Source organism: Mastigoproctus giganteus, chromosome 7, assembly GCF_048544385.1.
Source record: "Mastigoproctus giganteus isolate SK-2022 chromosome 7, ASM4854438v1, whole genome shotgun sequence".
NCBI classification, from domain to species: domain Eukaryota; kingdom Metazoa; phylum Arthropoda; class Arachnida; order Uropygi; family Thelyphonidae; genus Mastigoproctus; species Mastigoproctus giganteus.
Genome location: NC_143581.1, coordinates 78,829,961 through 78,845,615, shown reverse-complemented (window position 1 = coordinate 78,845,615; position 15,655 = coordinate 78,829,961). Strand labels below are relative to the sequence as shown.

At 34.1% G+C, this 15,655-nt stretch overlaps 1 protein-coding gene across 3 annotated transcripts in view; it reads left to right on the top strand.

Annotated features, from left to right (window-relative positions):
* The window catches only part of LOC150083015 (uncharacterized), a 487,383-nt gene that overhangs the window by 285,196 nt on the left and 186,532 nt on the right, over positions 1 to 15,655 (top strand). For all 3 annotated transcript variants that reach the window (XM_090377743.1, XM_090377741.1, XM_090377742.1), the window contains exons 18-19: positions 3,410 to 3,517; positions 13,082 to 13,179. In XM_090377743.1, the coding sequence (XP_090233869.1) occupies positions 3,410 to 3,517; positions 13,082 to 13,179 (206 nt within the window). The remainder of the gene's footprint in view (positions 1 to 3,409; positions 3,518 to 13,081; positions 13,180 to 15,655) is intronic.

Here is a 15,655-nt window from a genome sequence, read left to right as displayed (position 1 = left end):
GGTTTGCCCAATTTTCTAACCGTGTTAGAGTGAAACTAAATACCATGCTGTGCAGAGATTGCCGCAATTTATCAACAGTGTTTGAGCAAAACTGTGTTATACGGGGGTTGCCCGTACTGTTTAAGACCACTGTAGTAACCTTTCCAAAAGCAAAAACGCTTCCAGTTACATCTTTAAGTAAGACCCACATCAGAACACTGTGATTACTGACACCTAGTTCCTTTATCTACAGATTCACAATGCATGAATAATCATGCTTATAATCAGATCAAGAGTATTACTCCCTCTGGTTGTCTCGCAAACATGCTGCTGCAGAAAACAGTCATCCAATAAATCTGACAATCTGATTTACTGGCTTACTATATTTCTCTGTACAGTTGTTCGTTGTACTCATCAGAGCCATTAGGCCTATATCACGCTCCTATCCTCAATTATGCTTTCCCAGTGCTTATGTCTCACCAAACTGGCTCAACATTGTACTGTTCATTTGTTAACTGGATGCACTTCCTTAGATTTTTAGTTTCTTAACTAACAGCATAATTTCTCCTCCCTTTCTATCCTGTCTATGCTTTCTGTACATTGTACTCCTCAAACAAATTCCAATTCTGCATTCCTTATATCTGTGTGACACCACATCTCTGATATCCCAATGAGATCAGCCTTTGATGTCTTGACCAGCACATCAAATTTGTTTACTCTACTCCTAGTGTTGGTGTACATGGAAGTATACATGCACCTTGTCTTACCCTTAGTTACCATAACATAGCCCATATACTTCTGCCTGCAGCTACTGTCATTCTGTGAATTCCCCCCCCCCCCCAAGCTAGCAGTTTTCCAACCCACCTAACACTGCCTTTAGAGCATCAGGAAATATTCTTGCACCCTTTCTATTTAAGTGTATCCCATCCCTGAAGAAACAATCTCTTCTGTTAAAAGCACAGACCATGGTGAGAAAAATTCTACCCCCATAAGCTTTTCAGGGCCGAATTGAATGAGTTTGATTATTTTATACTGTATTAAATTTAATTGATTTATAAATACTGTTTTTACAGTATTTATAAATCATAAAAAAACTGTTTTTAGCATTGATTTCAGAACTTTAAATATAATAATATTATAACCCCACCAAAAAATAACCCTAGGGTCCTGAGCTGGATATCATGATTCTTCTCTTTCTTGGTGATTCCTTTCTGCTTTTTCTCTCTCTCTCTCTCTCTCTCTCTCTCTCTCTCTCTCTCTCTCTCTCTCTCTCTCTCTCTCTCTCTCTCTCTCTCAGGGTAACTCAGGATTTTTTTTTTTTTTTTTTCCTTTTGGCTGGTGTAGCATAAACCTCAGGCTTCCTTGCACCATATGGCTAATAATAATAATATTACCCCTCATTGATTTACATTATATAATTAGATAAAACTAAATGCAACTAGGCATAATATTTTAAGAGTTCAAGATATGTCAAGATTGACAACTATTAAAGAAAAACTATGGTAGTAGTGTGAAAGACAACATTTCATCTGTATCTCGTATTGTGCTCATCCTTTACGAGTTGCCCACATATTGCACTATCTCAAATAATTAAAACTTCACTAATAGAGAAGACTTTTAGTGAAGGATGAGCACAATATGAGATACAGGTGAAATGATGCCTTCTGTAACGAACTGTGCCTCATAGCTCACAGTATAAAAAACTGAACAGCTTGTATGCTAGAGCAATGGTGATTTGCTCTAGCATACAAAACTGGTCGTGCAGATCAAAATGATAAAGTTGCAGTTATGGGATATAGTAAAGATATTACGTAGTTTCAAAATGGCATGATTATGGGAGCTTGTGTGTCGGGTAACATTAATAATAATGTTATATTGGAAACACTATAAATAGTGGCAATCCTGAGATATTGAGAACAAATAATATTAGAATGGACTTTTTTTGAAATATTGGATAGCCAATGAGTAAAGTTGACCACACTAAAATTAAGTGCATCATGTTTATTAATCCACAGTATCAAACCAATAACTTACTAGCGCCTATATTTTGCAAATTATTTAATGTTATTTACCTTATTACTTTCAATATTTAATATGTTGTAAATGTATTTATTATTTTTGCCAACAACTGTGGTAAAAATAAAGATAAAAACAAAAATAGGACTGAACATGAAATTGAATACTGGCATTTTCAACTATATAGTTTTACAAATATATATATATTTCAGTACTTTCACAAATTCATGATACTGCCTCTCATTTAGTTAAGGGGGACTCTATGTTAAAATTCAAAACACACTACCCATATGGTCTTAACAAAAAATTTAATCATAAGTTTATTACTAATAAAATTTCAGACATGTATTTATGACAAATTCCAAATAGTTAAATTTCTAGTCAAACCACAATATAGCAGATCACATAACAAATCTAAGTACAAAATTAAGTTAAACATAAAAACAAATAAATTAGGCAATTTTTCACTTGTTTTTAGTGAATGGGACAATGATAATAAAGACTTCCAATACTATAGATTGGGATCAGATATTCAGAAAGTGATCCCAGTATGTAATAAAAAAGAAGACAAAAAATAAATAATTTGTTGGAATGAAATTCTGCCAATGAATTGCTTGAATCCATTTTTGTTTGAGAAATTTTCCTTTCAGGAAACTAAATAACTGCACTTTCAGTCCATTAGGGTAATTTCTTCCATAGCTGGGTATATAATCTAAAATAACAAATAATCTAAAATAACAAGTAAAACATAGAAATAGTAATAAATGTTGTGGAGACAAGTATAGTATTGCAAACTAAAACTTCTTCTTTGAATGCTTGCTAATGCCTACTTTGTGTAGGCAGCAGTAATCAGAAGCTGCCCAGGTCTGTCAGTGTCCTGTGCGAGATTTTTTGGGTGCACCCTCTCCGACTTGAAATTTACAGCAGATCAGTGAATTTTCGGGGCATTTTGTCCCCCCTAAATTTTGGCACCCTGTTCAGGGGAACCTCTCGATTGTGCCTTAAGCCGGCCCTGGCAGTAATCCATATTTTGTGTGACATCACAGTAATTCAGAATTCATTGCTATGGCTTCTATTTTAGTAGTATCAGTTAACACCACAATAGTATGAAATATTTAATCAGTTACAATAAACAGAATTAAAGTAGATGTTAAATATTCAAATAAGTAATAAATTAATCAAACTAAGCTTTCTCTTATGATTGCTTGAAAACATTCCATGTCTTTTAAGAGTTTGAGAAAAGGAAATTATTTAACAAGAAAAAAATTTTAAAAGCTTAATATTTTAATTGCCTAAATAAAAAAATAAGTGCTCATTATTAGTTAAAGTTTGTACCTTACAGATTACTGTAATATTTTTTAGACATTAGGATATATGATTTTTAATTTTTCAAATGATTTTCAATTTTTATTAGCATCTGAAAGTGAGGTATCTTCTGATCCAGATGCTTTATCTTCAAGTAAAAAGAGGAAACCAGGAAATCCAAAAAAGCATTCGCCATTAAAAGCAGAAGCAGTAACAGGTGAAAACCAAAAAATCATTTAAACTAGTTAGAGTAGCTCCAGATATTATCACAGTTTTTTGTTGAATTTTATTTAAGAAATACAGTGACATTTTTTGATATCCCATGAAAGTCATAACATCGGCAAGCTATTTGTGTGGCTTGGTTCTAAAAGGGCCAGTGTCAATTTTTAGTCACTGTGTTTATAGTATGATGTACTGTTATTTTGTTTTATCTTTATGCTAAAATGGTTAATATATAGCTCTTTTCTGTTAAAAAGAGAGCTAGAACTTGCTATTTTAGCGTAATAAAGATGAAACAAATAATAGTGCAATCATACTATAAACACAGGTATGCGTGAAATTTAGACCCAATCCACAGAATTATGGCAATAAATGACAACACTAATTCTACATTGATTGGTAGCACTATTCTGATACAGAGAGCTTAAGTATCAGATATAATATTCTGAATGAATATATTTATTTTATGTGTAAGTATTTGATTCAATGAAACAGTGAATGTTTCAATGTTCTCACAGTTATGTTTACATTGAAATTCATTGATATAAGTCCCCCAATATTTCTGAGAAACCTTTATCACTTCATTCAGAAGTGAAAAGTATAGTAATAAATGAGGAAATGCAAACAAATAATGAAAAAAAACTAAATGTTTTTTAATTATTTTTATTTAATTTGATGCCACTTTTAATGCAGGTTTACTGTTCAATTACAATCCTTTGTTATCCGTATAGTTTCCTGGTATTTATAAGAATTTTTGCTCTATATTCTTCTACAGTCCTAAGATGCCCAAAGGAGTTTACAGCTTCAACTTGACTTTTTAAGGTAGCTAATATACTAGTCCCACAATTGACAATGATTGCCCTTTTTTATAGTGCCATATAGATTCATTTGTGATCATTGTCTACATTTATTACCCCAAGTGTTTTTGGGCTTTAAAGAAATCAAATGATGAACACAGTTATATATTTACAGACACAAGATATGCAAAAGTTCATCTGGTCATCATAGGAATGTGTGATCATCTGAACTCCAGTTTTCTCCCTTCCCTATATGGGGAAAGGCACTCTTGTCCTGCAGAGATAGAAGAATGGCTGATGTAGTGATACAAGGGCAAAAAAATTATATTTAAAATTATTCTGAAAGAGGAAACTTTTTAAAACAAAATGTTACTTATATCTTTTTTAGACATTCAGATAATTCAAAATGCTATGTATTTTAGAATCTCTATTATTCTACAACTAATAACAGGTTTTTCATATGCCTTTTAGTATGGATAATTTGAAATACAGTAAATTCAGTTCTGTGATTATGAGTAGTTGGTCTATTTCAAAAGTTTCCAAAACCAACCATTGTCAAACATAAAAATTGAAGGGGTCATACTGAAAATTCATTACAGTACAGTATGAATCAGAGCTGTAATACCCAATATGTTCTATGTTGATAATAATATTAGTAAAATAATAAGAGGAGTTTACCTCAATATAGTACGTAGAACACTTCCGTATGATACCCTCCAGAAATTAAAACGAAAAAAATCGACAACTTACCGGTACATTAGAGTAAAATATAAATAATTAAATAATTAATTTAACACAATTAAAAGAATCTAACGAAAATATTCAAAACGATTTTCCTTCCTGAAGCAGACAACGCTTTTCGACCGTATGTCATGATCACAGGAATGAAAATTACCAAATCGGGTTAAACCTGAAACTTAAATAGTGATTATTTGTCTTCGCAAATGCGCGTAAAGGTCCACGCATCGGAGATCAAATATGGCCGCCGAACATTAACAGAATTCTCGTGTAATTTAATTTCAACAGTTTCTGCAATTAATAGTCGCGTATAATTACGTTGAACGTCAAGTATTTTGGCCTCGTTAAATAAAAAAGTATGTTTTTCGTTAATGGCACGAAAGGCTAATTCTGACGCTGCTGAACGAGAAGCACGAACTGAGGCTTCATGTTGATTTACACGAATATTAAGAGAAAATCGCGTCGAACCTTGGTAAGATGAGTCGCAATCACCGCAAGAAATTTTGTATACCAGCTCATTAATTTGTGTTGCGAACGCTGAAAGAACCGAGCGATTTTTCAGTATAGTGTGTAACTTCCGTATTGGCCTAGCTACAATTTTAAATTCGGTATCTTTAAAGAAGCTATTAAGCTGTTTGTCCCACTGTTCAACATATGGGACAGAAATAAAGTATTCGAGTCCCGGGTAAGCGTGAAATTTAGAAAGTTTAATGACTTTGTATCTGTATCCTCCCTTTCCAATGTAAATTTGAGTCTAGAATGAATATTATTAAACAAATGTAAAATGTCTTGGATAGTACTACTATCGGTAATAACTAGAACATCGTCTAAATACCTCCCATAGTATGTGATACGGGGTCGAAAAGGTGTCAAATGTATATGCTCAATCGTTGAGAGATCGATCTCTGACATTAAGCCACTCAGGCTCAAACCCATTGGTAATCCAAAAATTTGTTTGTACACCTTGTCTCGAAAGGTGATGTAGTTGGCCTCAACTAACAGTTTAATTAAGTGAAAAATTTCCTTAATAGGTGGCTTCGTATAATTAATCGGTATAAAGTTTTTATTTAACATATCCCAAACATATAACAAAGTCCAAATTCAATATCAATTACGCATTGTTTTTTAGGTAGTTTTCAAGGTGGTAAATTATAATTTAGTCCTCTGGATAATAGTGAAATCTGGTCCTGCGATAGTATACACGGAAAGTTACAAATCTTTCCTCGTGTACACTATCGCAGGACCAGATTTCACTTTTATCCAAAGGACTAAATTATAATTTACCATCTTTAAAACTACCTAAAAAAACAATGCGTAATTGATATTCAATTTGGACTTCGTAATGTTCCACAAAAAGATGTATTTATTCAACAAGTTAACCAAGTAGTGAATAACATAAAAGAAACGTGACTTCCTAAATTGAATACACATAACAGTTCAGCTTTACTAGAACTTCGGGAAAATAAGGACATTATTATACAGAGGGCAGATAAAGGAGATACAGTGGTAATACTAGATAAACATGATTATATTAATAAGTTAGATTCAGTTGTGTCAGATACCTCCACTTATCGTGAAGTAGACCCGGCACTGTTTACCAGTTTGGTCAATCAATACAATAAAATGTTAACCACGTATCGAAAAAACGACTACATTACTATGGTTCAGTTAAAGGAATTGAAGTCCAGAACATACAATATTCCTGCACTTTTCGGTCAGGTAAAATTACACAAGACTGGATTTCCTATTCGACCTATTGTTTCCTACAGGAATTCAGCATTTTCATCCTTAGCCACACATGTACATAACATTATAAAACCCTTTAGACAGGTAATATAATTTGGGATTAAGAACTACGATACATTATTTAATAATATTAAACACTGTAGACTCGGCGACAATGACAATTTATTCTAACTAGATATTACCTCGTTATATACGAATGTAAATGTTGAATACACATTAGATATTATTTGGGATATGTTAAATAAAAACTCGACACCGATTAATTATACGAAGCTACCTATTAAGGAAATTTTTCACTTAATTAAACTGTTAGTTGAGGCCAACTACATCACCTTTCGAGACAAGGTGTACAAATAAATTTTTGGATTACCAATGGGTTTGAGCCTGAGTGGCTTAATGTCAGAGATCTATCTCTCAACGATTGAGAATATACATTTGACACCTTTTCGACCCCGTATCACATACTATGGGAGGTATTTAGACGATGTTCTAGTTATTACTGATAGTAGTACTATTCAAGACATTTTACATTCGTTTAATAATATTCATTCTAGACTCAAATTTACATTGGAAAGGGAGGATACGGATACAAAGTCATTAAACTTTCTAAATTTCATGCTTACCTGGGACTCGAATAAAATATAATTTAGCATCTATCGAAAACCTACAAACACTGGTATGCTTCTACATTATAATAGCTATCACCTCTTCACCTACAAAAGATCGCTCGGTTCTTTCAGCATTCGCAACACAAATTAATGATCTGGTATACAACATTTCTTGCGGTGATTGCGACTCGTCTTACAAAGGTTTGATGCGATTTTCTCTTAATATTCGTGTAAATCAACATGAAGCCTCAGTTCGTGCTTCTCTTTTAGCAGCGTCAGAATTAGCCTTTCGTGCCATTAACGAAAAACATACTTTTTTATTTAACGAGGCCAAAATACTTAACGTTCAACGTAATTATACCCAACTATTAATTGCAGAAACTGTTGAAATTAAATTACACGAGAATTCTGTTAATGTTCGACGTCCATATTTGATCTCCGATTCATGGACCTTTACGTGCATGCGCGAAGACAAATAATCACTATTTAAGTTTCAGGTTTAACCCGATTCGGTAATTTTCATTCCTGTGATCACGACATACAGTGTTGTCAGCTTCAGGAAGGAAAATCGTTTTGAATATTTTTGTTAAATTATTTTAATTGCGTTAATTTGATTTTTAATTGTTTTAAATTGATTTGAATTGTGTTAAATTGATTATTTAATTATTTATATTTTACTCTAATGTACCGGTAAATTGTCGGGTTTTTTTTTTTTTTTTTCCCATTTTAATTTCTGGAGGGTATCATACAGAAGTGTTCTACGTACTATATTGAGGTAAACTCCTGTTATTATTTTACTAATATTACAGTACAGTGTATGGTATCATTATACAGTGTGTTATCTTTAACTTTTGCATTTTCATCCACTTTCTCAAGAACTGATGCTGTGTAGAGACAGAATCATAAGGAATATGCATACCTTTATGCTGCATGTATACCACATGCTGCTGCTGTTCAGTTGGTATGAAATAAAATACTTTATTTTCAAATACTTCAAGTTGCATGTTGCAGTTAAATTTGTTCAGTAACAAGAATAGCTATGGTATCAAGAAGAAATTGCTCTGTTTTTCCTTCTAATTAGTAACGAATAAAGATACAAATCTTGCTCTTGCTTTACCAGGAAACTGCATGGGGGGGGGACCATTGTTTGAATAAGCATGTACCTTTTTTGAACTTAAAAATAAACTATTTAAAACAAATATGCATCCACTGTGCTTAAAAAAATTTATGGTATATCTTAACTTCTTTATTACTCTCTTTAATCCAAATACGGAGGATGCGGAAAGGTCAGGGAATGACCACCGCATATCCCGGAGCAATATGGCCTTAGTTGCTAATGCTCCTAAAAAACCAAAATAACAAAAAAATAACTCTCTTTAATCACATTCTGCTCTTCACTTTGTTTTTTTATCCCTTCTATCATTAGGCTTGAAGTGCTAACAGCAGTTTAACTGCAAAAAAAAAAAAAAAACAATTAACATTCTATGACAAGTGTTTGTGAGTAACTTGTTGTGTATTGGGAAGCGGCATAACCACATGTAGAATCATCTAAAGGATAATAGCAAGTTAGCAGTGCCAGCAGTATACAATACAAAATTATTGTACTTAAAATAATACAGTAATTCGTATAAAATCCTTTAATGTATATTTTCCTTATTCCAACAGCTACAGACAATGATTCTCTGTTTAAATGGTCAGTCCAATAGTAGGATTAACTGAACAAAAAGTGTATCAGTTTGCACATTAACAAATGAAGAGATTTGAGACATAACTCACCAAATTGCTTCTAAACAGCTTGTCAGTTTTTCGTAGTGTGCTTTGATTTCCAGTGTTCTAACATTTTCAACATAAATGCAGTATAATAGCACCATGTTTATACATAGTGAATGTGAACCAGTTAACATGATAGCTGTAGAATATCTGTAGACAGAAAGAGTGAGGCCAGTTATTCAGAGTTATGTGCTGATGAGCACATTCAGTGCAGATGAAACTTGCTTATTTAAAATATATATATATATATTTTTTTTTTTTCCTGATTAAATGATTGTACTGAAAGGTGAAACCAGTGGAGATCGAATTGGGAGGTCATTCCCTCTTGCAACAAGGAAATAAAAATCTTTGGTGGTTTAAAGGCTAGCAGTTTTCTGACCCACCTAATACCTCAATAGCATCAGCAAACACTCTTGCACCCTTTCTATTTAAGTGTATCCCATCCCTGTAGAAGCAGTCTCTCCCGTTAACAAGCACAGACCATGCTGAAAAAAAATTCTACCACATGAGCCTTGCACAATCCCTCCAGGGCCGAATTGATTGACAAGTCCCTCATCATATACTCCCTCCTATAGTGTCTGGGCAGAATTGCAGACACTTTCAAATTTAACCCTAACTCACGACTTTTTTTCAACATTGACCTGTACTTGTTAAGTAAATCTGCAGATCTCCTACTCTTAATGTCATTGGTGCCAGCGAGTACAACAGTATCACCCTTTGTGTCCTTAAAAGATGATATCTACTCTACAATACCATCTACTTTTGCCCTTGGTAGGCATACCCTGGTCCTATTCCATCTATCCTTTTTAAACATATTTCCCGTCTCCCTGACAATAGTCACCAACAATAATTAACTCTCATGGTACCAGCACATTCTGCCTTGGAGATTGCCGCTGTGTTGTCTGATGTACAAGAGTGAGCTCTGGCATTGAGTTGGGCAGCTGAGAGCTTAATGGGGCCTCCCATTAATTTCTTAGAGGGCATCTACCCAACACGTCAAGCACTCTTAGACTCCCATCAGAATGCTGAGTTTACATCTAATTTCTAGACACTCTCTGCACCTGGCACACACAAAGACATCCTCCTTGGCTAGATCATGTTCTGTTCCAGAGAGTTTGGCAAACATTTCACAAGTTGCACATTTTTTTTTTTTTTTTAGGCTGTGATGCCTTGGAGAATCGCTTCCCCCCTCAGTTCTCCCCCCGAGTCACAGCACTCCTGCCACTTTGTGCTCATTGTTTTGCTGCTCTAGTCTGGGACATGATATTTAAAATTAATAAGATCAAAAAATTTAATTAATCAATTGTCAATACTACACTATCTAACAGAATCCTAAATGCAGTGATGTGTATTACACTATATAATTTTATGTTAGAGCTACCTAGTTACCACAATAAAAAATTTGAATTCCCTACCACTCTATATACGAAAACAGTGGCTGCAAGATTCGAACGAAACAACGGTTTACATATATTAAGTAGTAATCTACAAAAACTCTACCTAAAATAAAAATAACCAGCGTAACTATAAGGCTACTTATGAAGTACAATATAAAATAACAAACATTAGGTAAATAAAATCGCAAACACTTCTTGCTTTTTTAGAGCCTGCAATTCACAGCTGTAATTTTTAGTGTGTGTGTGTGTATGTGTGTGCGCGTGAATCCTGGAATTAGTATTAGCAATGGCCATATTGTGCAAGAAAGTCTGAGGCTTGTGCTGCATTAGCCAAAAGAAAGAAAGAAAAAAAAAAAAAAAAAGAGTAAAATAATAAAATTAACAAATAATGAAAGAAAAGGAGATAGACAACCTATGCATTTCCCTCCTCCTGTAGGTAACTATCCAGCTGACCTTTGAATTTTCCCAAACTCTCCGCTTCAACCACCCATGTAGGTAACTTATTCCAGTAATTTATAACTCACTGGCTAAAATAAAACTTCATGTAATTTAGTCTAAACACCTTCTCCCCTGTAACTTGAATTTTACCTCTAGTTCTAGAATCATTTATAACCATGAAATTTTCCTTCTCCTTCATTTTACTTTTGCCTCTCAGTCATAAACACCTCAATCAAGTCTCCTCTAATGTACCTAGTTTCCAAGCCGTGTAACCTACATATTCGAAGCTTTCCTCGTATATTCACACCATTTTACCGTTCTCAACAGGCAAGTTACCTGTCTTTGGACACTTTAAAGAAGCTTGATGTCTTTTTTTTAGGTGCAATCTCCATACTTGAACGCAGAAATCCAAGTGTGGCCTAACAATAGCTTTATATTATGATGTCCTCATCTCTACTAGCAAATGTTCAATAAATCATCAATAGGACACCATGAGGTCTTCCTTTCAACCTGTCTATAATGTTCGGGAAACTTCATGTCTGACCATATCATAACTCCCAAATCTCTTTCTTCCGCTACTGACTTTAGTTCAACTCCACCAAGTGTATAAGTTATTTTGGGGTTATTGTTCCCCAAGTGTTAAGACCTTGCACTTTGCTTATGCCCTCTATTCCTTCATCGATGTCATTTAAGAAAATCAAAAAGAACAGTGGGCCCCCATACTGATCACTGGGGAATCCCACTTCTTATATTAACCCAATCTGAGAAATAACCATTTATCACAACCCTCTGCCTCCTGCCCTAAACCATCCTGCTATTCATCTAAGGATTTTGCCTGTGATTTCAGCCTGTTCCAGCTTATAAAGTAAATGCTTATATGGAACTGAATCAAATGCTTTGCTGAAATCTAAATAAACAAAGTTGAAACTATTCCCTAAATACAGCTCACGAGTGACCTGTCAAAATGGCTAACCAGATTTGTTAAACATGATTTTCCCTTTACAGAACCATGCTGTGTATCCCTCAGAATTCCATTTCTAACTAAATGAACCTGAATTCCAAACTTAATCATTGCCTCCATGATCTTCCTTACTACTGAAGTTACTGACTAGTCAGTAATTTCCCACTAGAGTCTTAGAGCTGCCCTTATGTATTAGAGATACATTGACACTTTTCCAATCCAAGGGAATGAAATCTCTCCTGAGTTCAGTGATGCTTTCATAATTAGTCTCAATAGTTCAATAAACTCACTTGCTGCCTCCCTTAAAGTTATAGGGCATATGCCATCAACCTTAAGAGCCTTACTTGCCTGTTGGCCCGAAAGTTTTTTCATTAAATAATCATGTGAAATTTCAGTATCATTAATTACATATTTTTAAACTTTACTCCAATAATTTCTCATTGACATAGTTTTTCTTCTGTAAATATTGATGCAAAGTAACTGTTGAGTTCATCTGCAACATCAGTTCATTACATAAGGGTCCAATCTGGTTTGTCCATCTCTTCTTTGAATTTATACATGTGAAGAATTCCTTATCCCCACTCTTTGCCAATGATTTCTCATAATCTGCCTGTGCCAGTGTAACCTTTTTTGTGGCACTGTTACAGATCAATTTGTAGCTGTTACAGGCTTCAGTACTTTTTATTGCTCTGTAATTTTTCCATACTGTCTTTTTCTGCTCAAGTAATTTGGCAACTTCATTATTCATCCGACTTGGAATCCTTCTCATGGAGGAAATGTTTGAGTTGAGGAACTCCAATGAATAGTTTTCTCCCACCAATGCTCAAAATAGGTCTAATTTAATTTTTGCCCCTCTGCATGTTACATGAAGCATGATGGGGTGTAGTTCGATTCTTATTTGCTATGCTTCCTCTTTTATCTTTTTTTTTTTTATTATTATCATTTTAGGAGACAAATCTAAATTTATTATAAAATTTGAGTACAAAATCTTAATTGCTATCAAATTATCATTCCTTCATTGACACTTTAAAAACGTTATTTGTGTGATTGTGAACTGTTTGAATTTTTTTAATATGCTATAACAATCATTATTTCTTTTGTTAACAGAAACAATTGTTGCCAAACAGCCAAGAAATGTATTTTTAAGAGCAAAGATGCATGCCACTAATGTAGCAAAGGAGTTCAGGATAGAAAGTGAATCTGAGGTAATTTGCATAATGCTATTGCGTTTCATTTTATTCCATGACTTTCAGCTTGCATGTTAGTATTTAATATTAAAATGGCATAATGATGTAGGTAAGCGAACTTATTCTACCTCTGCCAAAAAAAAAAAAAAAAAAACCCTTCTCTCATATTATTCCTATCATCACAATGTGGCTATCTACTTCACTCAAATCCCCCCCCCCACTTCCTGTGGTGTCTGATCACCATCTAAGCAGTTCCTCTTAAGAGTAATATGTAACACATTTCACCTTCTTCTCACCTTTAGGGCTATACTAGATGGGCACTTAAAGCACCGGCATCAGGCTGGCATCGTAAATGCCTCCAAAGCAGCAAACTACACATAGCGTTTCAAACTAGAAGGGATGTTTCTAGCGTTTCATTGGATACCACCAGTGACTCTTCTGTTCTCAGTTGCAAGATGGATGTTCAAGTTGGATGTATTTCGCATTTATGTATACAGTTGATTGCAAGTAGAAAGAGAAAATGACGATGGTGGATTCATTCAACAAATTCAAATAAGTTAAAAACAGGACAGTTTTATATCCAGTTTGAAACACTCAGGAAGTTTACTGAGAATTTTTTTTTTTTTTTTTTAATTTTCAGAATGTTGATACAGAGTTTTGATGAACCTTTAATGTTAATTAGTGAAAAAATTGCAAAATTAGATACCGTGATGCAGAAATCAAATAAAACTACTGTTTCTCTGCAATAGATGTTGGTGCTTATGGATGCGATGGTGATTTGAACATTTTTAAAAATTAATTTTAGAAGTAGATTGCTAATGAAACAATTTAATTTGCCATTAAATAGAGCTCTTCCTGGTACAAATGAGCCAGCAATGCCATTTGTTTTTGTAAAGGGCAAAGTATTTTGACTGACTGAAAATTCAATATGGCCATAACCGTCAAAAAATTTGAGCAATGAGTGAAGTATTTTCAATTATAATTAACTTGACAAGGTGACTTGTAGAATTTAATTATAGATTAACTTGAGCAAGGCGACTTGTAGAATACTGAGCAATAATTGCGCATTTTTCACTCTAGCATATTACTAAATCTCCATTCTGCTATCAACGTAATAAAAAATTGTTGCATATTGCATAATTTTGTAAGAAGAAGGGATGGATATTTTTTGAAGACACCTTAATTTGTGAGGTGGAAGAGGGAATGTAAATGACTGCAGTTGTCATTTACATTGGCGGTCTTCAGGAATGTCGATAAGAGATTCTTTTTCTACATATTTCAGTGGTGTCTGCACCCTTTCATGGCAAAATACTAGAATATAATTACAATAAGATTTATCCTATTTTTTAAAATAAACATTAGTATTTAGTAGAAAATTAAAATTCTGAAAAATAAACTATTTGCAATGAATTTGAATTAAATGTATGTGGCAATCAAAAGATTTTTTTAAAAATTATTGAATACTTTCCCTTCACACATAATAAATTTCATTAAACCCCTTTGTCAGTCCTCTGAGGTAATGCTGTGTTGTATAAAGCAGCCTTTCTTTCCACCTTACAAATAAATTTCTTGGTATCAAACATCATCTTCTCCAAATAATAACAAACAAATGAATGAAGGATCAAGGCCAACCACCCCATTCACAGGGAGAATTTCTCCTCAGGCAATGTAAATGCCAAGTCGCTGGCACTTTCAACATCTCTGATGGCATCAGCAGGCATTGAATGTTGAACACCAGCTAACATTGTCCAATGTGGCATTGAAAGCACCCGTCTAGGTTGCATGCCTTTTCCCTCTGCTTCATGTAAAACCAGGCATTCAAAGGCGTTTCCAATGCTGCGCTTTAAGCGTCTTTAATGTAGCCATTAGACTTCTGTATATTTCTTTAAATATAGCTCCTGGATCTGGATGTAGTCTGGATAATGATCTCCTTTTCTCCACTTGAAAACTACTGATAATTCTGGTAAATAGATAAACACCATGTGCCCTTCTTGCCACTTGTTTATATCATATACTGAACTTTATCTTTCTGTATTGTAATCCCCAGTTCTTTTTCATCCTGATATCCTTTAATTCTGACCCCTCTCTGTCTATACACTACTCCTGGGTTTCTGTTCCCCAGTTGCAATACCTTGTATTTGATAGTGTTGAACTTCATTTCTCTGCAATCGGTCCAAATATTTCTGAAGTAGCATAGTCTAGTTCCAATTATTAACTCCCCATCCAATGTTTAAGTTATCAGCAGACTTTGGCAGCTCCCCCCTGTATTCCCTCATCAGTGTCATTTGGGAAGATAAGAGAGGTCTGAGAATTGAGGGACCTTGCTTGTTACTCTAGTCCACTCTGAGGAATACACATTTGTGACCATCCACTGTTTCCTGCCCTTCAGCCAACCCCAATCCACTAATGGATCTTCCCTGATATCCCAACCTGCTCTAATTGTACAATAATCTCTTCAGAACCATGTCCAGAGCCTTATTAAAATCCAGATATA